Source organism: Hylobates moloch, unplaced genomic scaffold (assembly GCF_009828535.3).
Source record: "Hylobates moloch isolate HMO894 unplaced genomic scaffold, HMol_V3 SCAFFOLD_8, whole genome shotgun sequence".
Taxonomy (NCBI): Eukaryota; Metazoa; Chordata; class Mammalia; order Primates; family Hylobatidae; genus Hylobates; species Hylobates moloch.
In genome coordinates, this window is record NW_026652283.1 from 53,935,014 (window position 1) to 53,960,450 (window position 25,437).

The 25,437-nt window shown below is 39.3% G+C and overlaps 2 protein-coding genes across 7 annotated transcripts in view; both read left to right on the forward strand.

Moving 5' to 3' along the window:
* The first annotated feature begins 4,732 nt into the window (after positions 1-4,732).
* The window catches only part of LOC116473172 (torsin-1A-interacting protein 2), a 47,209-nt gene continuing 26,504 nt past the window's right edge, over positions 4,733-25,437 (forward strand). For 3 of the 6 annotated variants that reach the window (XM_058442777.1, XM_058442776.1, XM_058442778.1), the window contains exon 1: positions 16,593-16,715. The gene's annotated coding sequence lies outside the window, so the exon portion shown is untranslated. Of the gene's footprint in view, positions 4,870-16,351; positions 16,475-16,592; positions 16,716-21,736; positions 23,965-25,437 lie in introns of those variants that run through there. The other 3 variants (XM_032160870.2, XM_032160869.2, XM_032160871.2) reach the window with 3 other exon arrangements.
* On the forward strand, positions 16,709-21,280 carry LOC116473174 (torsin-1A-interacting protein 2). Its single transcript, XM_058442780.1, has one exon. It carries the CDS (start codon positions 16,975-16,977, stop codon positions 17,368-17,370), a length of 396 nt encoding a protein of 131 aa, XP_058298763.1. The 5' UTR covers positions 16,709-16,974; the 3' UTR covers positions 17,371-21,280.

Here is a 25,437-nt window from a genome sequence, read left to right on the forward strand (position 1 = left end):
TAGCCGCTCGTGGCAAGTGTTGCCTGCGTGTAGGAGACTCCCGTCCTATCTCCTAGTACCAAGTCTCGGGGAAAACGAGTGAGACGAGGGTGGAGAAGACCAAGTTTCGCTCCTCGGCCCCAGGCTGTTGCGCAGTTTCCCTGGAATTTTTTTTGATCGACTGCTACGTTGACCATGTCCTTCCCAGTGTCCTTAGCAGGAGTGATGGCCAGAGAGATAACTTTTGCACATGCCATGTTTTCGTGGCAAAAATTTTAGTTTCAAGTTCCTTATGAGGGCGGTTACCTAGTTTTAAATTTTGTCACTTGTTGAGGGTGTACAAAATCCTATCTAGAGTCATACTCGTTGGATGTATTTTCTTTTCCGAAATGTACCCATAGGACACGTAACCTTATTCCTGGTCTTTAATATTTCTCGGTTTTATACCAAGCAGCACTGTTCGGAAGACCATGTTAGTGCTACATTGTGCACAGTGAGAAATGAACAAGTTTTTTGATTAAAGACAGCACTAATTTTAAGTCGTGATCCATTATTTTTACTTTTATTCTGGATGTGACGTGATACTCTACATTTGATTTAGAATGCTTTATGGACTTTATGGAATAAGAAAGCATGGTAAAATCTATTTGTTTCACCTCCGTATACCATGTTTACAGATGTGGTTTATCTGCAAATACCTAACCAAATTTAGACACACTCAGAGAAGGTCGATTAAGTTCGTGTAAAGTCTGAATAATTATTGAAAGAAAGCTTAAATTGCCTTCAAATATACAACTTCTTGTAGGGCTTTGTATGATTGGAGTGAATAGATTTTAAAAATTGTAATTTGGATACCAGTTACAATGAGCGATTCTGAAAAGTTTGAAGGTGCTTGTTTATTCTTCCAAGTAATCACCCTAAAATGTTTCTGAGCAACTCATTTGTTGCTCAAACTTGGCACAAATTTCAACTACTTAAGTCGTAATGTGTACTATGTTTTTATTTTATTTTTATTTTTGAGACGGAGTCTTGCTCTGTCACCCAGGCTGGAGTCCAGTGGCGCGATCTCGGCTCACTGCAACCTCCGCCTCCCGAGTTCACGCCATTCTCCTGCTTCAGCCTCCGCAGCAGCTGGGACTACAGGCGCATGCCGCCACGCCCGGCTAATTTTTTTGTATTTTTAGTAGAGACAGAGTTTCACCGTGTCAGCCAGGATGGTCTCGATCTCCTGACCTCGTGATCCGCCCCTCGGCCTCCCAAAGTGCTGGGATTACAGGCGTGAGCCACCCCGCCCGACTGTGTACTATATTTTTACTAATATTGTCCATAAATTTGGCCACAGGCAGGAGGAATTACAGTTTTAGAGTGCAGTAAGGTTTGGCCTGTTGGGAGCTTAGTTTACTGTAGCTTTATATACAATATAGCTTTTAAAAACTGCAGGAACAGTAACAAAAGGGAGACTTCTTTCTTTCTCTTCTGTGTCTCTTTCTTCTTTCTTCTTGTCTTTTAAGGAAAAATGTCAGCCTGGATTAGATGGTATGTTTCGGAAATTAGCTAGATTTACTCTTCCAACAAAATGCTGAAAAGTATTGATATGGTAATACGTGGCTTTTATTTATGTGTTCAGTAGGGCTTTCTCTTTAAAGTGGCTATTACATTACTCATTCATAACACAATAGTGTAAGTTCCTTAATAGATTTAATTATTAAATATAAATTTTATAGTAATATATCGAGTTAATATTATGAACATTAAAGCCTCCTTGAAACATTTTACCAAGACAGATGACTACATAGAAACTGGGATACTAGCTTATAAAACTTGGATACAGGCTTGTAAAACTTTGAGGGACAAATTAAAAAAGAGACGAGATTCTACATATTGAACAATCAGAGGAGAGGTTCTACATATTATTGAATAATCAGAATATGCATATTTTGTAATTAAAACTGCTTGTAAAGGCTTAGGAATGGTCTTTCAACTAAATTAATGAGGCACTTACTGTAAAATTAGAGGTATGGTAACTTTAATGCTAACATACACACACACACACACACACACACACACACACACACGCATACGCATAGGATTTTCCCTCTCGTCTAGGTTGTAAGCATACGGAAACCTATCTCTACTGTGACTGCCTCCTTCACCTAGAAACCTTACAGATACCAAACTTTCATCACTAGCTCTGAGGCAAAGCTAAACTGTTATGAAACTAGATACTCTGCTGTAGCTATTATCGAGACTATAAGAGTGGCTGAAAAGAGGTGACATTACAGTGACAGTAGACTCATAGCCAATATTATAAGGGATGTGCTGGGTCACTAAAAAAGGACGCCTCAGCTCTGGATGTTGAAGTTACTTTGGGAATTTGAGAAATCTGGAGGAATTCAGTGACACAAAAAAGAAGACCGGTAAAAAAAGAAATGATTAAAACAAAGAATACACTTAATAATTCATTTACTTATCAAACGTGTGCCAGCAATGAGGAAGACTGCTTTACCTTTAGGGAATTTGCCATTTATAGGGAACGACAGAAACACGAAAAATTACAATTCAGATTAAATGGCATTAATTCACACACTTAACTATTAGGGCTAGGTCTGGAAATCCTGTGCTCTTGAGACTGGGTTCCTAAATCAGTTATTTTATTTCATTTTAAATTAATTTATTTAGAGACGGAGTCTTGCTTTTTCGCCTAGGCCGGAGTGCAGTGGTGCAATCTCAGCTTACTGCAGCCTCCCCTGACCCCGGGTTCAAGTGATTCTCCAGCCTCAGCCTAACGAGTAGCTGGGATTACAGGTGCCTGCCACCACGCCCAGCTAATTTTTGTATTTTTAGTAGAGATGGATTTTGCCATGTTAGCAAGGCTGGTCTTGAACTCCTGACCTCAGGTGACCCATCCGCCTTGGCCTCCCAAAGTGCTGGGATTACAGGCGTGAGTCACCATGCCTGGCCAAAATAATTATTTTAAGTGAAACATTTTAGAACAATAAATTTTTTGTACAGGAACTTTTTGCTTTAGGGTCAGCAGAAATTCATTTATTTAAAGAGATAAATCATCTATCTGTTGTGACTTAGTAGTAGAAATGAAGTAGGCAAACTGTTAATTTTAATAAGGAAAAGATGATTAAAATATTAAACAGGAGGAAGTTAATTAAAGATATAGTAGCTGGCTCCATTTATTCCCCAGTCTTACAAATGATAGAAAAATATTTTAATGACAATACAAATGAAAATAGCTAGAAATGTTATACTGAAATTAATTAAACACAATAAAGTGAATGGAATATAGTATTCTACTTTTTGTTGAATTAGGAATTGGAGTTAATTATTAAACACCATCCAAGAGTGTTACGAAATCCTGTCACTTCTGCCAAAAGAGGGTGATTGAGAAGTGAAGGCACCAAAAATCACAGTAAATGAGGAATTATTAATTCAATAAATACTTGAGCTCCTATGTAGTAGGCAGTCCCTGTTCTCTGTGCTGGGGATACAGCAGTGAACAAAATAGACTAAAAGACAAAAAATGTTTCCTGCCTTCTTGGAGATTATATTCTATGAGAGGAGTCAGGCAAAAATCAAAATAAGTAAAATAGTGTGTTGGTCAGGACTGTTACGGAAAAAAAAAGAGGAAAGGGGAAGGGAGTTTTACATGAGTAGATTTCTTCTTGAAATTTGTTTAGATTTGTCCTGAATTGGTGTAGGCCAAGAACAGGAATTTTAGACTTGCTCGATTTTGCCCCCAACAAATTGCATGTTCTTGGGTAAATTGCTCGCCATCCCTTAATTTTCACATTTATAAAATTAGTAGATCAAAACAATAAGCTATTTTTTGTCACTACTGTCATTTAGCAGGCATGCTGCATATGTCATCTAATTTACTAATAATCTTATGAGGTAAGTAACGTTGTCCCCATTTGACACACGAGCAAACTGAGGTTTAGATTAGGCAACTCGTTTGATTACATGCTCCTCTTAATGGCACAGAGGGTGTGTTCCAGGACATGGTGCTTGCCATTATCATTTGGTACTGCTTCTCACTGTGTTGGTCCTATGAGTTTCTTCAGTCTATGAATTTCAGGTCAGAGTGGTCGACGTCTTACAGAGATGCCTGTAATCCTGTCAGATAGCATGAGATAGCATGGGACCTCTGCGGTTTGGTCGCGCATTTACCGCCCCTGTCGCCGGGTCAGACGACCTGGCAGTAGAGGGTGAAGGATGGAGAAGGCAGAAGGCAGGGCACAAAGACTACTAGTCCCAGGATTCCACGGGCGCCTTCCGGCGGAAAGTGTTTGTCATATGGGCGGGGACCCTGGACGACGTTCGGGCCGCGGCGGCCGCTGGGTGCAGCCGAGCGGTGTGGAGCGGAGAGAACACTCGAAGGGCTCTCCTGATACTAACAGTTTTACGATTTAAAACCTCGCCAGAATTTGTAAGTAAACAAAATGACTGCAACTTTTCCATGTTTTAGTATTGAAACTGGTATCTTGAATTTTTCAAAAGGACTTTCAGAAACGGTCCCTCCCCACCCCCACCTCCGTACCGCACAAATGGTATTTTTATTTTTATTGTTTTTGAGACAGGTACTTGCCCTGTCACCCAGGCTAGAGTACAGTGGCGTGATCATAGCTCACCACAGCCTTATACTTCTGGGCTCAAGGGATCCTCCTGCCTCAGCCTCCCAAGTAGCTGGAACTACAGGCCCGCACCACCATGCCCCACTAATTACTTTATTTTTTATTTTTGTAGCGACAGGGTCTCACTGTATTGCCCAGGTTGGTCTCGAACTCCTGGCTTCAAGCGATCCTCCCACCTCAGCCTCCCAAAGTGCTGGGATTACAGGCGTGAGCCACCACGCCTGGCCTCACTCAAACTGTAAACGAGGTAGGTTGGGGGTATATTTTTGTTTTGGGATAAAAAGAAACTGAATCTTATTAAATGGGTTAAGATGTGAGTAAATTTTTGGGTTTAGACTTTAAGGTGAGAAGCAGAATTATTTTAGGGTTCGAAATGTAAGTGGGAAATTTGCCTACTAGTGTAGGCGATTACTCCATGCCCAACATGCCTAGGTTCTCGACATTCATAATCTTAATCCTGAAAAGATAATACTTAAAAAAGAAATTGGTGCTAAAAAGGGCAAAGTTGAAGTTTTAATAAGACCTCCTACCATTTTGCTTACGTATTATATATGTACCATTCTCCCAATTGTATTTTATACCCGATGAAAAAGTTTGTGCTTTTTCCTTCTTTTAACAAAGTTCATAGTACTCTCTACTTTATGAGTAATGCTTAATTATCAGACTTTATACTGTTACACAGATCCAGAGATGAGTTACATAGATTAAACATACTGGCTTTTTTTTACCTGTCTTTAGGTTTTAACACATTTTATTTTGGATCTGTATGAGAGATCCTTTCTTTGTTTTAAGCTGTGGCAGTTATCCATGTTTTTTGAGCTTTATTTTTTGAGCACAAGATGAGTATATAAAGGGCCAGTGGAAACATTTAATAAAAAAAGGAACTTCATGGTAGAGTAACTACAGATGTTCTTGGAAGACTTTGTGTGGATTAGAATAGTTTGAAAAACTAACATTTGCTATGAAAACTGAGTGCCTGTCTTCAGTAATGCTTATTATGCTGAACGTTCCGTCCACAACTTGATTACCTGTTTTTCTGCTGGTTTGTTACGCAACCTTGCGTGACTCATTTAAGAACTATTTTATGTAGTTTCTTTCCTAATGTAGAGGTAATGCCAGCTTGAGAGCTTCAATAATTCATAAATAAATTAACTTCAGAATGTAGCTAATTATTTGAGGATTGAGTGTTTTAATAATGCATTGTATCTTGTATATAACTTATTTTTGCCTAAGAAGTAATTTCTGTATTCCATTCATTTCCATGGAACACAGAAGTCAAAACTGTATTCCAGGAAAGTCCACATTTCTTTGAAGTGCCACTTGAATTTCCTGAAGGAATGTTTGCTTCAAGAAGCCTTGTCTGCTTTATCACTTTGAGGTTGTTCACTAAGTCAACTGTGAAGGCCCATAAACTTGGAGATTCGACAACTTCCAAAAAAATTTAAAGAATGAAGAATTGGCTGTTTTATTTACCATTTAGAATTTTGATTGTGTTAAAATTTCATTAATATTTCTACATCGTATGAACTACTGGATTAAACTGTGTCCCACAAGAAGGAATTCGTAGGGCGATCATACATTATCATAAATTTTGCACAGAAATCGAGCACTTGGGAATAAGGAAGGGTGTCCCTAACATTGGTAATGAGCATAGACTTTGGAGTCATAGCTTGGTTTGAATTCCTATTTTGTCACTGTGTGGGCTGTTTTCCTCTTTACTAATATTTAAAGGAGCTGGCACGTGATTTTTTTTTTTTGGTGCCATGGCTCAGGTATGAACTGTGCATATAATTTTGGTAATTGAAATTTCTGGGAAGAAAATTCACCTATAACTCCACTACCTCAACAAATCAAATTGTTTGGTTTTTAGAGATTTTCCTTCAGCCCTTGACCATGAGTGTCTATCACGTAAATGTAATGACATTTTTGGAAAAAGTCAGATTTTAAAACATCGGTGTCTTCTGGGGTTTTAATTATATAAATGAAGCTGTTTGGTTTTGGCTTCAATAGTTCAAATAATAATAATTTACAGTTTTTGAGGACTTCTTTTGTGCCCCTGTGGTTGCCAGTATTGCACATTATCTCATTTGATCTTCACACTGCCTCTTTCATCTAAGTACTATTATTCCATTTTGTAATTAAGAAAACCAAGGAAAAAATTAGCCAGGGGTTGGGTGCAGTGGCTCACGCCTATAGTCCCAGCACTTTGGGAGGCCAAGGTGGGTGGATCACTTGAGGTCAGGAGTTTGAGACCAACCTGGCCAACATGCTGAAACCCCGTCTCTACTAAAAATACAAAGAAATTAGCTGGGCATGGTGGCAGGCACCTGTAATCTCAGCTTCTTGGGAGGCTTGAGGCAGGAGAATCATTTGAACCTGGGAGGCGGAGGTTACAGTGAGCTGAGATCGTGCCATTGCACTCCAGCCTGGGCGACAGAGCGAGACTCCATCTCAAAAACAAAACAAAAAACAAAACCAAGGGCAGAGAGAGAGAGAGAGAGAGAAAAACACCAAGTCAGAAGCTGGAGCAGTCATTCAGGTCTAGGCAGTCTGACCTTAGAGGATAGTGCTATATTGGGTTCTATATTTGTAGATTTGCTTTATGGATGTTAGTTCATATTTGTAGATTGGAGTTGATCCTGGAGGCTGACTTACAACTTTCTTTGTATAAAAGTAACAGTATTTACAGTTTTTTGTTTGTTTCTTTTTTGAGATAGGACCTCTCTCTCTTATTCAGGCTGGAGTGCAGTGGCACAATCTCGGCTCACTGCATCCTTGACCTCCCAGTCTCAAGTGATCCTCCCACCTCAGCCTTCCAAATAGCTGAGACTACAGGCACACACCACCATACCTGACTAATTTTTGTATTTTTTGTATGAACAAGGTCTCGATATGTTGCCTAGGCTGGTCTCTGAACCGTTGGGCTCAAGCAGTCCTCTCCTGCCTGAACCTCCTAAAGGGCTGGGATTATAGGCATGAGTCACCATACCTGACTACAGTATATTTTGAAGTACTGTATAAATTTGAAGTACTGTATAAAGGTACTTTATAACTATTTTTTTTCTTTTCTTTTTCTTTATCTTTTTTTTTTTTTTTTTTTTATAAATTTTTTTTTTTTTTTTTTTTGAGACAAAGACTTGCTGTGTTGCCCAGGCTGGAGTATAGTGGCACTATCATGGCTTACTGCAAACTTGAACTCCTGAGCTCAAGTGATTCTCCCACCTCAGTCTCCCAAATAACTGAGACTGCAGGCACACACTGCCACACCCAGCTACTTTATAGTGAACACCAGAGTCATCTGGCAAATCTGTTAAAACATAAATTCCTGCAGGAGGCTCTCAGAGATTCTGGTCTAGTGGATCTAGGTTGGGGCCTGAATTTGTACTTTTAGCAAGCTCCCAAGTAATGCTAATGATTCCCAGCTAAGGAGTTTGATATAGTAAGGAAACAAACACTTGTTGTCCGTATTGTTGGCTTGATAGTTATACCCCAGTAGCACTGAGCATTCAGATCTTGGTTTTTAAAGGAACTAGTACTTTTTAGAGAAGTGGCTGATTTCAGTGCAGGGCCAGAGAAATACAAGATGAGCCTGAAACATCTTGTGGTGCTTGAAAGTAAGGAAATGCTAGAAAAAGTTAGGGACCTTGTCGAAAGGACCCAAGAGCCAACTTGAAGGAGTTCCTGGTATCCTGGTTGGAACAATTTGAGCAATAAAATGAATAATGATAGTATTGGACTTTAACCCATAAAATAAAATGAGTTCATACTGATATTGCTGAGTGAATAAATAAGTAGGGGAGAAGGCACAACTCTTTCTAACAGAAGAATTCCATTTAATAAACATAGAAGGAAAAAAGGAAATACAAAACCACCGTTAGAGAAACAGTACCATAGTAGTTGTTGCAGACAAAATCCAGTTAGAGGACAATCAGAATATTTACATAGTCTCAAAGTATCTCTCCCAGGATAATTATTAACTACAAAGAAAAAATAGTAATCTGACAGTGGAGATACAATGTTAACAAAGTGATCAAGGTTAACATCACCAGTAATAAGACAAGGACATCATGAACCCAAAGAGGCAGTGAGAAGGACACAGCGGCATTTCTGTGGCGTTTGTTATTCTTGCCAAAAATGCATAATCTTTTAATCTTTCTAATCATGATGAAATATTATAAAAATCTAAACTGAGGAACATTCTACAAAATAACTGGCCAGGCCAGGTGCAGAGGCTCATGTCTGTAATCCCAGCACTTTGGGAAGCCAAGGTAAGAGGATCGCTTGAGCCCAGGAGTTCGAGACCAGCCTAGGCAACATAGCAAGACCACATGTCTATTTTTAAAAATTAAAAACAAAAAACACCAAACCCAAAATAACTGACCAGTATTCTTCACAAGTGTCAAGGTCACAAAGACAAGAAAGGGTCACAAATGACAGGTAAAGACTGAGGAACTGTCATAGACTGGACACTAAGGAAAAATAACAACTAAGAAATCGTGAAATCTGAATATGGCCTCTAGTTTAGTTAATCCAATTGTACCAATGTTGATTTCTTGTTTTCGATAACTATGCTTTAATTACATAAGATGCTAGATAAAGGATATAACGGAACTGTGTGCTATTTTTGCAACTTTTCTGTAAGTCTAAAATTAGTTCAAAATAAAAAGTTTAATAAAAATATGTTGACTTGAAGTAGATACTAAAAGTGATTAGGGAAGTTGAACTAAACCTTGCAGTCAGTTGTGCACCCACTATCGGAAATCTTAGCAAACTCTTAGATCCTTCGTGCATAGCTTAATACTTCTACGTGGTCAACAGAAACTAGAGATACAGGTCAAAGGAGTTGGGAGGGAGTACAAAGAAGGGTAAGTAGGAAAGGAAGGCTTTCTGTACTCAGAAAATATCTGTAGAATTTGATCTGCGCCAGGCATTCAGTTGCTGTGTAAAAAACAGTTCCCTAAGGAAGTAGAGTGCTTTTTGTTCCTAGGCTAGTACTTTTTCAAACTCCCTTTCAAAAATCTAGAATAAGTCACCAGTTAGTGAAAATACAGAGAAACAAAAAATTGTGAAAATAATAATGCTGGGAGATTATGACAGTGGATATGGTACAGAGGAGTGGGCAAGACTTAGAAATTTAGTTTTAGACAGACAATAAATAGCTAGCACAAGTTATAGAAATACCTAAGCTTGGCACCAGATCTGACTGTTGAAAGTTGTGTATTAGCCTTAAAGGTTTGGCTGCTGGTGTTTTGAAGTGAAATTGTAGACAGAATTTGGACCATGGGTTTTTGGAGCATTAGAGCAACATGGATAGAAATGTACCAGTAAGTTTCCAAACCAGTTGTTCTCCTTAATGGCCATCCCCTTCAAAGAGTATGCTAGCAATGCATACACACCTGTTTCGTTTGTCAGTTCCTGGGGCAAGAGAGAGGAGAACATTCTGCAGCTATTTTCTAACCTTGGATCATATTTTTTATTTGGCTTATCTGTTCTAAAGAGGGAACAGTGTGTGTACTAAATAGTACTGAAGATTGTCATTCATATGCCTTCTTCTCTCAGTGATCTCAAGATTGCCAAATTAAACGTAGTTTCTCACAAAACAAGTTGACTTTTTTCCAGGAGCATTTTATTTTCAAAAAAAATTATTTTAGATTATATGAATTCAAAAAGAAGAATGATTCCTTTTTTTCATACTCCTTAATCTCTCATTATCTAAGGTAGTTGTGAAATAGGAAACTCTTAAGATTTCACTTTGTGTATGAAACTTATTGGAGAAACCATCTCATACAAAAAAAGTTATGATTATTGATTAGCCTTGACTGTAGTACCCCCTAGAAGAAAATATTTAAAATGGGAATTCAAGAGAGTTTAAAGCATTTATACTTTTTCTATGTGCCTATCTTGATTTTATGTATCATATGAGGAATTGGTTGAGGCTGAAGTCTAAGGGATAAAATTGCCTGGAAGTCATTCCAATCCTGACTCTTAAGTTTCAGTCTGAAACTTAATTATTATGCTACCACAAAAAAGAATAAGGGAATTTTTATCTATTGAAGGCAGATTTGAACTTACTACCATACATTCAGGAAATAGCAAAGAACAAGATAGACTATTTAGAGAAGTTAATTAAAAAATTGCCATGGTTAGTTGATGTAAATTTCAGTGGATTAAATAGAACTACATTTTCTATTTCGGTGTGAAAGTACTATTTTCTTTTCTAAATTTTCTTTTAATAAAGTTTCAGGAAGGATCTTAAATTTATTTTAGTTTACATACACAAAACCCCTGATTTGTATTTTCTTTTGTATAGCATTTGTGCAGTAGAGAAACTCCTCAAATTTTGTTTTTTTGCCCACTGTTTTTAGTGAAGGAGGCTTGAAAATACAGGCATCCCAGCTTCTGCTGTGGGCCTCCCTAAATTTCCTGTGATCTCTACAGGGGATCTTTTTATATCCCTCTAAGAGCCCTTAGCCTTCACCTAAATCACTAGTTTCAGTCTGGATTCCCTAGACATCTAGAAGTCCTGAATGATTGTTCTTTCTGTATCCATAGTACTTGGCATTGGGCCTAGCACATGGTGCGCTCCTCAAATAACTGAAACAATTATGTTTAACAATCATAAAGTAATGGTAGTTCTCAAGGTATTTTTATTTAGCATTTCTAAAAACCTAATGATAGTCATATACTTACCTTAAATCAGCTGCTTTGGACTTAAGCTAATGAAGTTGAGAAAGGAAGCCAGTTTTAGGGTATCCAGATCTTTCCAACTCTGTGCTATAGGGATATAACGTATTTTGTCTAATTTAAAATAATGGAAGTTTTTAAACCAAGGCTAGTAGCATTAGTTTTTTGTTTTGTTAGAAATTCTGTTTGGCAGATCTACATATCTGATTACTAAAAATGAGAAAATGAAATTATTACAAGACTGCAGATTGTTTGGACATCTTTCCAAAATGGGGGAGGAGGGGTGGGATTAGAAAAAAGTTACCTTTGATAGCAAAATGGTTAGGAACCATAGTGCCTAATGGTCCTGAATCATTTCAGATTCCTCTGGGAGTTTAAAAGGATGTACCATCTTTTTGGAAAAAAATGCACATGGGTATGTAAAAAAAAATTTTTTTTTTTTTGAGACGGAGTCTCGCTCTGTCGCCCAGGCTGGAGTGCAGTGGCTCGATCTCAGCTTACTGCAAGCTCCGCCTCCTGGGTTCACGCCATTCTCCTGCCTCAGCCTCCTGAGTAGCTGGGACTACAGGCGCCCGCTACCACGGCTGGCTAATTTTTTTGTATTTTTAGTGGAGACAGGGTTTCACCATGTGTTAGCCAGGATGGTCTCCATCTCCTGACCTCGTGATCCACCCGCCTTGGCCTCCCAAAGTGCTGGAATTACAGGCGTAAGCCACTGTGCCCAGCTGTAAAGATTTTTATATGTAATTTCAGAGGATTCAGGACTCCCGGAAGTTTATCCTGTATTTTTTGGTGTGGAAGTGAAAAATTATGTGGGGTGATTTCTCCCACCGCCAATATTTATTCATAGTGGAAGAGTATCCTTTGGCTTTGTGAGCAAGTTAAATGAGTTAATACGAATAAAGTGTTTAGAACAGAAAATAGCACTCCATAAGTGTTAGCTACTAAGTGTTATTATCTAACAGATAGAGTGTTACTGTATACTGTTTAATATCCTGCCAAATAAACTTTTCTGAGTTGTATATTGCTTGGAAGAACTGTGCCTTTTTCTAATTTGTACAAAGGCGTCATGTGAAATAGCAACTTCCCTACACAGAAATTCATGCCTTCAGAGAGTATGCTAAGATAAACCCTCTTTTGTACAACCATTAGGTAGGCTTCTTTTACCTTATTTCTATGAAGAGATGGTTGCTTAAAATTTTGTGAGGAAAACAAAGATCCATATCCTTCTATATTGCTCTTGTTTATCCCAATGTAAGTTGCCTGCTTTGCCTCTGAGCAGATTAACTGCTACTGGTCTTGTCCACAGTGTGAAAGTTTGGTTTTGCTTATTAACCTCTTTCTCTTTTAAACATTATAAAATATTGAATAGAGATGCTATTAGGATTTATGATACAGTGGGTATTCTTGTACCTTCACCCAGTTAAAGAAAACAAAATTACAATTATCTTTGAAATTCTTTGAATGCCCTCCATCCCCCACCCTTCCCTCTCCCATCAGAGGTAATAATTATCCTCAGGTTTGGACTTATACTGCTTTTTTTTTTTTTTTTTTTTTTTTAAAGCTTTATTGCAGCCGGGCACGGTGGCTTACGCCTGTAATCCCAGCACTTTGGGAGGCTGAGGCGGGTGGATCACCTGAGGTTGGGAGTTCGAGACCAGCCTGACCAACATGGAGAAACCCCGTTTCTACTAAAAATACACAATTGGGCTGGGGCGGTGGCTCATGCCTATAATACCAGCACTTTGGGAGGCTGAGGCGGGCAGATCACCTGAGGTTGGGAGTTCAAGACCAACCTGACCAACATGGAGAAACCCCGTCTCTACTAAAAATACAAAATTAGCCGGGCATGGTGGTGCATACCTGTAATCCCAGCTACTCGGGAGGTTGAGGCAAGAGAATCACTTGAACTTGGGAGGCGGAGGTTGCAGTGAGCCAAGATTGTGCCATTGCCCTCCAGCCTGAGCAACAAGAGCGAAACTCCGTCTCAAAAAAAACTATCCCTAAACAATATATTAATTTTATATCCTTTTGAAACTTTATGTAAGTGGAAAGTTTATATAAGAATGTGTGCATATGTTTATTTTTTTCCTTGTGCTACTTGCATTTTTTTTAAGCTTAACATTCTTGAGTTTCATCTGTGTTTGTAATGACAGTATCCTATTGTACAGCAATACCTTAATTTATTCATTCTCCTGTTTGTGGCCATTGTGGCTATTATTTTGCTATTACACAGTGCTACCATGAATATTTTTATTCATGTTTTTAAATGTACAGGTGCAGTTTCTCTAGGGTATGTGCCTAAGAGTGCAACTGCTGAGTTATAGGAAATGCACATCTTCAGTTTTACTAGGTAATGCCAATTCCAAAAGTGATTGTACAGATTTATAGTCTTGTCGTTAGAGTATAAGAATTCAAGTTAAATTTTATTTTTGTCATTTATTCATTCCAGAAATATTTATTGGACACTACAGCAGTAAATAGGTAAAATGTCCTGCTGTCAGGGAGTTTATATTTTAGTGGAGAAAAATAGCCAAAATAAATAATATAGCAAAATAGTACCTGTTTTATGTGGAAAAAATAAAGCAAGCGTAGTACTTGTTATTACATTGCTGATAGAGCCATATGGGGGGATTTGAAGCTAAGGGGATGGGATATAACCAAGAAGTTCTGTGTTTCAGGTGGTGATTGACATGAACAGAGATATAGGTATGAGATTGGTCCTGATGCTTTCAAGCAGATAATGGTATTGAAGCTGTGAGTGTTGGGGTGGGGATGGGGGTTAGGAATCTTGCCAGGAGCATTTTCTCAGGCCCCTCTCTTCACTCCTACTCATCCAGTGGCTCTAAGGCTAAAGAATTAGTGAGGAAGCTGGTAATGGGTGGTATTATTCTGAGCATTTGGAGTTCTGGGGCCCCCTGTTGGCTCTTGTCTACAGAGGTTTAAAGGACCAGGAGAGGAGGGAAGACTTGTCTGGAACATATGGAACAGTAGAGTTCTCTTGATACAGGAATACTTGGAATTCTAGTGCTTGTTTGATTCTTGAAGTTGTAAAACTGAAGGTTGAGAAATGGATGGAATTATTCTGAGCGCTTGGAGCTTTAGGGCTTTCTCTTAACTCCTACCAATAGAGTCCTCTGGGAGGAGTGGTTTTTGCTATAGTATGTGGAACCCCCTTTGTCAGTTAGTTTTTGTAATGTGGTAGATGTGAAATAGTATCTTGCTGATATTACAATAGTATCGTGCTGCATTTACTTGATTTCACTCTAAAAATCTAAAATCTGATCAATTAAATGTCAGACTTTATTTTTTATCTTATGTGTTTATTGGTCTCCACCACTGTGGGAGTTTTACTCGTCATCTCTCTGTACCATGACTAGAGACCCAAGATTTAATTCAGTAGCTGAAGCTTTCACTGGTAGCTCTTGTCAGCAGACCCTCAGGGAAATCTATTATGCCCTGTGCTATCAGCACCAAGTATCTAGTCATTGAGTCGGAAACCCAACCTTTTGTCCACTCTGCCTGAAGAACTGAATTAGTAGCCCTCACCCGTACGTTGTTACCTAACCTCAGAAAACACATCAGTATGTCTACATTGACTCTATTTCACCCGCTCTGGGACTTCCATCAAAATATGGGCCCCATGTTGTTGTAGCACTATCAGAGGCTCTTCATTCACCTTTGAAATTTACCATTTTAAAATTGAGAATCACAGCTATTACTTCTGTAAGGAAAGTGCTTTGGCTTACCACAACTAAGGCTATAATTCCTTCTACTTTTCAGGCCAGATCTTTATATTTTAACTCATGCCCTCCCCAGTGTCTCTTATTACTCTCACAGGATCAAGTCTCAGAATTTGCAAAAAGCACATGGGAGAAAGGCATGGTATATATAGTACTCTGATTCTGTGACACTCTCTAGGTGGCCTTCTAGTTGCTCCATACATCCTACTGTCCCACCTTGTTTACATGCTACATCCAGTGTCATGAAGGAATGCAAAGATGATGATAACATCTGCAAATTCCAACTGATTTACTATGCATTTTCCAAGAATAGCTCAGGACTATTGCTCAGGGCTGTGCCTTACTTGCCTTCTCAGACTGACACTGTGTATAAACCAATAAAACTAGGTGGTGGGCACCCGGGCACGGTGGCTCACTCCTGTAATCCCAGCACTTTGGGAAGCCAAGGTGGGCGGATCACCTGAGGTCGGGAGTTCGAGACCAGCCTGACCAACATGGAGAAACCCCGTCTCTACTAAAAATACAAAATTAGCCGGGCATGGTGGCACATACCTGTAATCCCAGCTACTTGGGAGGCTGAAGCAGGAGAATTGCTTGAACCCAGGAGGCGGAGATTGCGGTAAGCCAAGATTGTGCCGTTGCACTCTAGCCTGGGCAACAAGAATGAAACTCTGTCTCAAAAAGAAAAAGAAACAACAACAACAAAAAAACAACTAGATGGTGAGCAATGAGACTTGCCCCTCTTGATTTTTGACTTTTTTAAGCCTTCAAAAGGATTTCATCCAACTTTCTATGGTTAGCTTTTAAGAATGTTATCTAAAAACTGTAAGCTTTTTTTTTTTTGGATGGATTGAAACCTATTATGGAAAGGCTGTCATCATTAATGTTATCCCATACATTATGGGGATACCATACGTGGCACCCATTTCACAGAAGAGATGTACAAGAGATCGCTAAGTTTTACCAGGTTAGACGTGATCATACAGACCTTATTATTCCCAAGGTACACATGGAGTAAAGAAGAAATATGGTCCTAAAAAATTAAGCTAGTTCTAGTGTAAATGATCCAGAATTCTTCCTAGTGCCAACGTATCAGTTGGTTTGAACCCATGTTAAATAGTCATGGGAAAACCCATGAGACATTTCTTATCTGCCTTAACTAACCAGAATAATTTCCAAATGCATGTTTCTAATAATAATGTGAACAACTGCAAAACCCATGAGTCGTCTGAAGTTTTATCATTTACAGGTATGTGACGCATTCCCAGACTCTCCAGCCAACTGAGCATCAGCTCCTTCACGGCAACTGGGTCCTGATTAATGTCCTCCCAAGACAGACTTCATTGGATCCACGCTCAAGAGGACTCTTCCAGGTTTTTCTGACCCCTCTACATTGCTATAAAGTGCCAAGGCCTTAAGACTTGGGTACGTGTATTACAACGGCAAGAGTGCCAGCCAACAAAAGACCCATTGGACCTGTCAGCTCCTCTGTTTCACCAAGCAGACACAATAACCTTACCAACAAAGCAGAGTAAGCCAAGTGCCTCTGTGTGACACCACCAGCAGCTGATAACGCATAAGAAAAATATAACTAATTTAGACTAGAGCCCTATCTCTTCTTGAGAAGCTGGGATTTGAAGGAGCTATCCTGAGATCTGTACTGCTAGTAAGTGACTGATAACATTATAAACTGGATCGGTCCCTGAGTTCAGAGACTGAGTTGCAATTGAGTGAAAAATAGACAACGAAATCTTGAAGAATTGCACGGAGGTGCAAGCCAAGTTTATTTGGCTCTCCAAATAATATTGGTTGAACTAAGAAATTGGTAAACGAAACCTGTAATAGGACCGGTGTTTCAGTGTCTCTCTCTGTCATTGTTGCCTCTTGTTGTCACATTGCTGTCTGTGTTGTCTTTCTAGGTCCAGATGTTTTCAGATAATTCACATTGCCCTGATTGTGGACAACAGTGGTTCCCTAGTTTAGAACTAGGCCACTGGTTGTACCAAACTGAACTTGTTGAAAATGAATGTTACCAGGTATTCTTAGACCGTATTAACAGAGCTGATTATTGTCCTGAGTGTTATCCTGATAATCCTGCTAATAGAAGCCTTGTTCTTCCTTGGTCTTTCCCACTTGAGTGGGCTCCCCAGAATCTCACCAGATGGACCTTTGAGAAAGCTTGCCATCCATTTCTTCTGGGTCCTCCACTGGTTAGAAAAAGAATACATGACTCTCGAGTAGCTGGTTTTAACCCCGCATTACAGTTAATCTTGACCAGAACAGATAAAACCTTAAACAAAAAACTGGGCCAAAACAAATAGCTTCTATAATAGTCAAAATTGTCAAGTCTAGAGGCTTTTGTGTAGGTAGCCCAAGGAAGATGGAAAAATAATTCATTTCTAAGTCTGACCCAGATTGTCACTACTTTGGGAACTGCTTAAATTGTTGGATCTGCTTCCGTGGCCTATACATATTTTATTCACATGAATTTAGTTAGTATTCCAGCCAGACTGTTCATCTAGACTGAGGCTAATCCATATTTCCTATAAACTGTTTTGGAACTAACTTACCACTCCTAAAAAAATTTCTGCAGCCTAATGAATGTCATATGACAAAGTAGTCCTAGAGGGGAAATCCTATACTGTGTGCTTCATAGTGATATTTCTATTGATAACTTTTGTGGGAAAGCAGCCTCATTATAGCTGGATCCTAGATTAGTCCAGTGAATTTTAATAAGAAATTACACTGTTGTAAACTCACCTCTTAGGCATTGGTCAGTGATGAGATATATATAGATAGATAGATAGATAAAATTTGTCCATATATAGCCATTTATTCATCATTGGCCCTGTTTGGCCCATCCTCAGTGTGGCTGTGACATTATTGATAACTGGTCACTGTCAGATAAATCACATTCTATTAGGAAACACCCACATAGGTTATGCAGAAACATGCAGAAATGCCACCTGTCCATACTTACGTGGCTTTACATAAACAAAAGACTGTCTTGTCTTTGTGGTGACTGAATTTACAACGTCCTCCCCTGGAAATGGAAAAGTACCTATCTAGGAGATGTATGACAAAAGAAATTATCAAGCCTGACTTCATATATATTACGAACAGTCTAGGGGAAGCGTCTTTCTTAGAACAAAGAAGGTCTGCTGAACATTGGCCACATTCTGGACTTTCATGAAAATCATGGACCCAGAGTTGGGGTTAAGCCACTTAGAAAAAGCTGTTGAAAACATCCCAAAAGGCCACTGAACAATTTTTAAATTACACTTAACATGCTAGGTATCTAGTGCTTTTAGCAATATTATCAATATTATCAAGGTCCCAGCTTCTTTGTGTCCTTCCCCCTTGCGATCCTCTTTTTTTTTTTTTGCTTTTTAAAAAATAGTGACAGAGTCTTGCTGTATGGCCCAGGCTGGTCTCCAACTCCTAGGCTCAAGCCATCCTCCCACCTCGGTCTCCCAAGGTGCTAGGATTACAGGCGTGAGCCACCCCACCCGGCCTAGGATCCATGTTTGCTTTTTATCGTTAGGTTTTTTTTTCTCAATGAGTACAATATGACTTCTTGTTGTAACAGACATTTTAATCCCTAGGAAAGGCTGGAAGTAGAGAGCAAAAGGCTTTCTTTCAAGTCAGTCTTTTATTTGGGAATCAAATCTTTCCCAAAAATCTCTAGCAGATTTCTTCTTACATCTCATTAGAAAGTACCAGTTTACAAGGGAGCCTGGGAAAGCTTGGCAAAGGGGAATAGGGTTAGCATTGCCTGGGTAGGGCACATTGCCTCCACTGAAGAAATCAGGGCTTTTTTTTTTTTTTTTTTTGAGACGGAGTCTCGCTCTTTTGCCCAGGATGGAGTGCAGTGGCATGATCTCGGCTTACTGCAACCTCCACCTCCTAGGTTCAAGCAATTCTCCTGCCTCAGCCTCCCGAGTAGTGGGGATTACAGGTGCCCGCCACCATGCCTGGCTAATTTTTGTGTTTTTAGTAGAGACGGGGTTTCACCATGTTGGCCAGGCTGGTCTTGAACTCCTGACCTCAGATGATCCACCTGCCCTGACCTCCGACAGTGCTGGGATTACAGGCGTAGCCACCGTGCCCGACCAGGGCTCTTTTAGCAAGGAAAACGTGAGGAATGAATGGCTATTGGTGTGCAACAAATCATACTTGCTATGTGTTGTGAAACCTGAAGTTATTGTTAGTCTGTATGAAGAATGTACCCCAGAGATGCACCCTGTATCTGCCTTATGTCTCTTACAATGGAGGTTCTCTCCTGTTATATTGCTGAATAAACGATGTGAACTGCTAAATTGACTGAAGACTAGTTAGTTTATCACTAACTCTTTAATGAAGAATTTCACTATCCTACAACTCTTCCTAAAAAGTGAAAATTTACTTTGAGAGAGTGCTTTTGAGAATAGTATTATGATCAGTATTATTGCCCCTAAATTTTTTAATTATTAGAGAATGCTTATGTTACAAGGACATATACTAAGAAACAGTCTACAAATGTGAAAATTTAAATATCAGCAAAATAGAGAAAAGGTTTTTGTTTTTGTTTTAGTCAATATCTCCATTAAATAGTAAGATCAGATTAAAAAGATTTATATCGTTGATTTCTCAAATCAATAACTAAGCAGTACCTGTGAGAGCTTGTTTAAAAATGGAGATTTCTTGGTCTGCTTTGGAAATTCTGACTCCTCAGATTGCTTGTAGGGCCCAGGAATCTGCATATTATAAATAACACCTCGTGCCGGGTGCCGTGGCATGTACCTGTTATCACAGCTACTTCAGAGGTTCAGGCAGCAGGATCACTTGAGCCCAGGAGTTCAAGACCAACCTGGGCAAGATAGTGAAACCACTGTCTCTTTCAAAAAAAAAAACAACAACAAAAAAGATATAAATAGTACCTTTGGAGATTCTGATGCAGGTGCTCTCTAGACCATACTTTGAGAAATGCTGTAGTAATATGTCCATAGTGTTTACTTATCTGGCTTAAAAGGATAGGAGCAGAGTACTCATAATACCGCAAGATAGTACCATTTATTTGGTAATACTGGCAATTTAAAAAGAGATTTCATGTCAGACTGAAGATCACTGCTGATAATTTAGGTCATAACTCAGCCACATTTTTCTCATTAATTAAACTAATCAGGAATGTTTCAGTCTTCTTCACAGTTTTGTTCGGTGTCATTATAAACTATGTGAATATATGGGCAAGAAAAATGAATCAAAAATGTTAATTTTAATATTAAGAGGGTTACTTTGCCTTCAGACATCACATACCTGTTATATGATAAGCTGTCAGAAATCAACATCATGTAGTAGAGCTCATAAAATTGAGCAAAGGAGAAAATTGAGGAAGCCTTTGAACAAAGCTTTTCACCTTAGGTCTTTCTAGTATGTCTTCATATGGCTTAAAATATTGCAGGTTATTCTAGAATACTCCATAGTTGATATGAATAATGAATTTTATTAAAATATAAATGCTGTGTTGGTAAAATTAATTGTAATGACAAATGATCTGGAGGGTTATCCAGTGTTTTAAATAGTGTGAGCTACACTCGTCTCTATTTTTATAGCGTGGAAGAGTTGGTAATATTGCTTATATGTTATGGTAGCATTTCTAAAATGACCATTATAACTACTTCCTGTTATTTTATGGCAGACCTGGGAGTGAAAAGGTTAATGGAAACATGCAAGGGCAGACCGGAAAGAAAATACATCCACCGAAGAGGTGGCTGTTGGGGGATGTGAGTGAGTGAGGCAAGATTCATCTCTGAGTTACAGGTGAAGGAAGCCCAGGCAAACAGGAAGGCAGAAATGAGATCATGGAATCCAAAGAATATGTGGCAGTCCACATGTCATAGCTGTCTGTAAAAGTGAGATGAGCCGCAGCCCTTTCATCTCTCCAGTCTCCCTGGCAACCCTGAGTCTCCATGGAATTTTGGGGACACAGCTTGAAAATTGCTTTTTATAGAGGCAAAATAATGGCCTTGCAGCCAGCTGGGTTTGTATTCTAATTCTGACACTATTAAATGACCTTAGGCATTTTAACCTCTCTGTATCTAGTTTCTTCATCTGTGAAAAAGGTTGTGTAATAATACCTACCTCATACTGTTGTGAGGTTTAAGTGCAATAACATATACCAAACATATGGCACATACTAAATCTTTAGGATGAGGAAAGATGTAGGGCAAGAAAGCAAAAGCAGAAGTTAGAACTGGGGAATAAGGTAGAGTCTTAATTGTTTTTTTTTTTTTTTTTTGAGACGAGTCTCGTTCTGTCACCTAGGCTGGAGTGCAGTGGTGCCATCATGGCTCACTGCAGCCTTGACCTTCTGGGCTCAAGTGATCCTCCCACTTCAGCCCCCTAAGTAGCTGTTACTACAGGCTTGCACCACCACGCCCAGCTAATTTTTTTATTTTTGTAGAGATGGAGTATCGCCATGTTGCCCAAGCTGGTCTTGAGCTCCTGGCCTCAAGCAATCCGCTCACCTGGGCCTCCCAAAGTGCTAGGATTATAGGCATGAGCCGCCATGTCCACCGAGTCTTAGTTTTAGAACAGGGATTAAAGCCAATTGTTTGAACTGATGGCTGAATTATTATAAACTTATTGGCTGGTGGCTCACTGTAATTCCAGCACTTTGGGAGGCTGAGGCAGGAGGATGGCTTGAGCCCAGGAGTTCAAAACAAGCCTGAGCAACATAGTGAGACTCCCAACTCTACAAAAAAGTTTTAAAAAGAAAAAAATTAGCTGGATGTGGTGGTATGTGCCTGTAGTCCCAGCTACTCAGGAGGCTGAGGTGGGAGGATCACTTGAGCCTCAGTGAGCTATGAGCTTGAGGCTGCAGTGAGCTATGATGGTACTACTGCCCTCCAGCCTGGGCAACAGAGTGAGGCCCTTTATCTAAAAACAAAAACAAAAAACTTCTTAAATCTCTCCTGATGAAGGACAAGATTGGTTTGGGGATGAGGTTGAGCCTATAATATAAGTCAAATGGTCTTAAGTGTAAAGATTAAAAGGCCTGCAGGGATGGATGACCCAAGGCAGATTTTTGTCACAATGTTTAGGCCCATTTTATAATTTTAATTATGGTAGATATAATTGCTGTATGACTTATATCACCTGAGACTTTCCACAACACTGAAATAAACAAATTCCTGAAGTGGCAGGTCCTTGAAAAGGAAAAAAAAAAGAAATAGAGAAAAGTAGAAGGATATGTACATATTCACTCAGGTCATATATGCTAGAGTCACAATTCAAACCTAGATTTAAGTGTTCCAGGGTCAGGGTGCTTGTGGTATGCTTAATACAAGCTTTTTAAAGTGTCATGGTTAGGTCCCACAGCTAGACTACCTGAGTTCAAATCCTAACTGCCCTCAGTAGTCACGTGTTCTTGGGTAACGTTCTTAACTTTTCTGTATCTCAGTTTCTTCATCTCTAAAATAGTAGGAATATTAATAGTCTACACCTCATAAGATTGTTGTGAAGATTAAACAAGTTAATAAAGTGCTGTGAATGATGCCTGGCACAAAGAAGGCACTCAATAAATAGTAGTTCTTATAGTTGTTGTATGCTTTATATGTTACTCGTTTTCATAGCAGGATTGTAACTACTTGTTTCAGGGCCAAGATATCGGTTTCTTTTTATCCCTAGAGCCTAAAATGTCATCATTCACTAGAATAGAATTGTGTTTAAAAATAAAGATATATACTTAATTCTACCCCAACTGTCATACATTTGTCATGATGGCATTTATATCTAAACTACCATCCTGGAATGGCTGATTCTTTTGTGCTCTTCTTGGCTGCTAAACTTCTAATTTCCTTCTCCATTTGAAAAGTGGTCTTAGTACTTCCTGATACCTACCCTGCCTCCCCTCCCCAGGTTTTCCCCAGGTCACCATCCCCTCCCCTCTTTTTCACTGGTCCCCATGGCAATGCTAGCAGTTTGCAGGATGGAGTGGAGGATGGGTAAGGTCTTTTGCTCTCCCAGCTCTGATTTTGTTCTCACAAGCAGCTTTTCTGTGTCCTGTCTCTTCCCAGCTGGTTGTGACAAAATGTCTAGGAGGCCATGGTGGAAGCGTACTCTGTAATGTAAGGTCATTGCATGTAGGCTCAAAGAGTTTCCATTACAGGTCTTTCCTTTTGATACTTAATTTTTTTACAGAGACTATTTTATTACTCATTTAAAAAGGCAGTAACTACATCAAACATATAGAAAAGTGCAGAGAATAATATAGTAAGACCTGTGCCCAGATCTAAAATATATGAACATTTTATCACATTTACCTCAGATGTTTTTATTTTTTTAAGGAAACTTTATGTGTACAGTTTACACCTTCTCTTATTCCTTGCAGAAGCAAGCACTAAATGGAAGTTGATATGTATCCTTTCCATTTATGTATTTATGTTTTGTTATAAATTTATATATGTAATAATGCTGTACATTATTCTCTGTACATGTACATGCTGTACGTATCACTCTGTAGTGACAAAAAATGGAATACTTTCAAACCTTCATTAGTATCAAATATATATACATACACAAACATATATATGTATGTATATATATTTATTTTGTTTGTTTTTGCCTCCGAGACAGGGTCACTCAGGCTGGATTGCAGTGGCGTGATCATAGCTCCCTGCAGCCTTGAACTCCTGGGCTCAAGGGATCGTCCTCCTTAGCCTCCTGAGTAGCTGGGATTACAGGCATGTGACACCATGCCTGGCTAATTTAAAAATTTTTTTTGTAGAGACATCATCTCATTATATTGCCCAGGCTGATCTTGAACTTCTGGACTCAAGCAATCCTCCCGCCTTGGCCTCTCGAAGTGTTGTGAAGATTAAATGAGTTAACACATAAAGTGATTTGAATGCTGCCTGACACGAAGAAGGCACTCAGTAAATAATAACTTTTATAGTTGTGTATGCTTTGTATTATGTTACTACTTGTTTTCATAGCAGAATTGTAACATCCTGGCTTACATGCATGAGCCATCATACCTGGCCCAAATTTATAAACATGTAATATGTATTGAATTGTAGTTAGCCTTATAGCACTTAATACTGTATGTTGGAATCTTCTAAACTTGGTTATGTAAAACGTCATTTGATATACCACACAATGTCACCTACCAGGTAGTCAAAGCATTTACCATTTTACGGTGAGATGAAGTAGAAAGGGTACATCTTAGGCAGCCACATTTACAGAGGAAGCAGTTGAGGCAAATCTGTGTCCCTCTTAGAGAAGTCCCAGGAAATAGAAATTAAGCAAGGCATCCCTCAGCCAGCCGTCTAGTAGGTTCTCCATAAATGGAGAATAAAACCTTACAGCCCTAACCGGTTACAAGCCTTGATGGAGACAACTAAAGCAAAATGATACAAGTTTTGCTGCAGATTTCAAGGTCACAAGGAAGTGGAAATGACTGTCAGGGATGAGGCTACATTTTATTTAAGTAGAAATATGAATCATTATAACCGCCATGTGTAGAGCACTGAACACCAACATTTCGTAATTGAACTTGCAAGGGATTCACTCAGAGTGAATGTCTTTCGTTGCCATATGAAGCACACAGGTCTCATCAGTTCCTTGTAGAAGATACTATCAAAAGCATCTATTTTGGGGCATGCTTATGGAGTGGTTTTCCCTACAGCTGTAGAAAGTCTCCAGCTACTGCATTTTCCTTCAGGATGAGGCTCTGCCTCACTTCCATTATGCAGTCCAGAGGTTCCTAATGAACACATACCCTGATAGGGATCAGACACTGTTCAAAAGATTGACCTGCCTGGCTGGGCGTGGTGGCTCATGCCTGTAATCCCCAGCACTTTGTGAGGCTGAGGTGGGCAGATCACTTGAGGCCAGGAGTTTGACATGGTGAGACGCTGTGTGTACTAAAAATAGAAAAATTAGCTGGGCATGGTGGCGCACACCTGTAGTCCCAGCTACGAAGGCTGAGGCACGAGAATCGCTTGAACCTGGGAGTTGGAGGTTGCGGTGAGCCAAGATTACACCACTGCACTCCAGCCTATGCGATAGAGTGAGATTCTATCTTGGGGGGGAAAAAAAAGATTGACCTGCCTCTGGAACAGTGGCCTCCAGATCTCTCAGATACCCTGCCATGTGACCTTTTCTGAGGATTTGTCAAGAACTTCCTTGTTTGTCCCACTTCTTGTACTGTAAGGGAAATGCCATTTCAACTGTGAACAGTGATGATATGTTACAAAAGGTCTGAATGAAGTGGGCTGTAGGATCTATGTGTGCTTTGTGAGGGGAAAGGTGTATGTCAAGCATTTGTAAGATTACAGAAATGTCTGTGATGGCACCTTTGCAGATTCTTTTGGGCTGCAACCTAGTAACCAAGTAATACATTTTTG

Coding starts and splice junctions, on each gene's coding strand:
- LOC116473174 (XM_058442780.1), top strand. CDS start 16,975: ATGTTTTCAGATAATTCACATTGCCCTGATTGTGGACAACAGTGGTTC.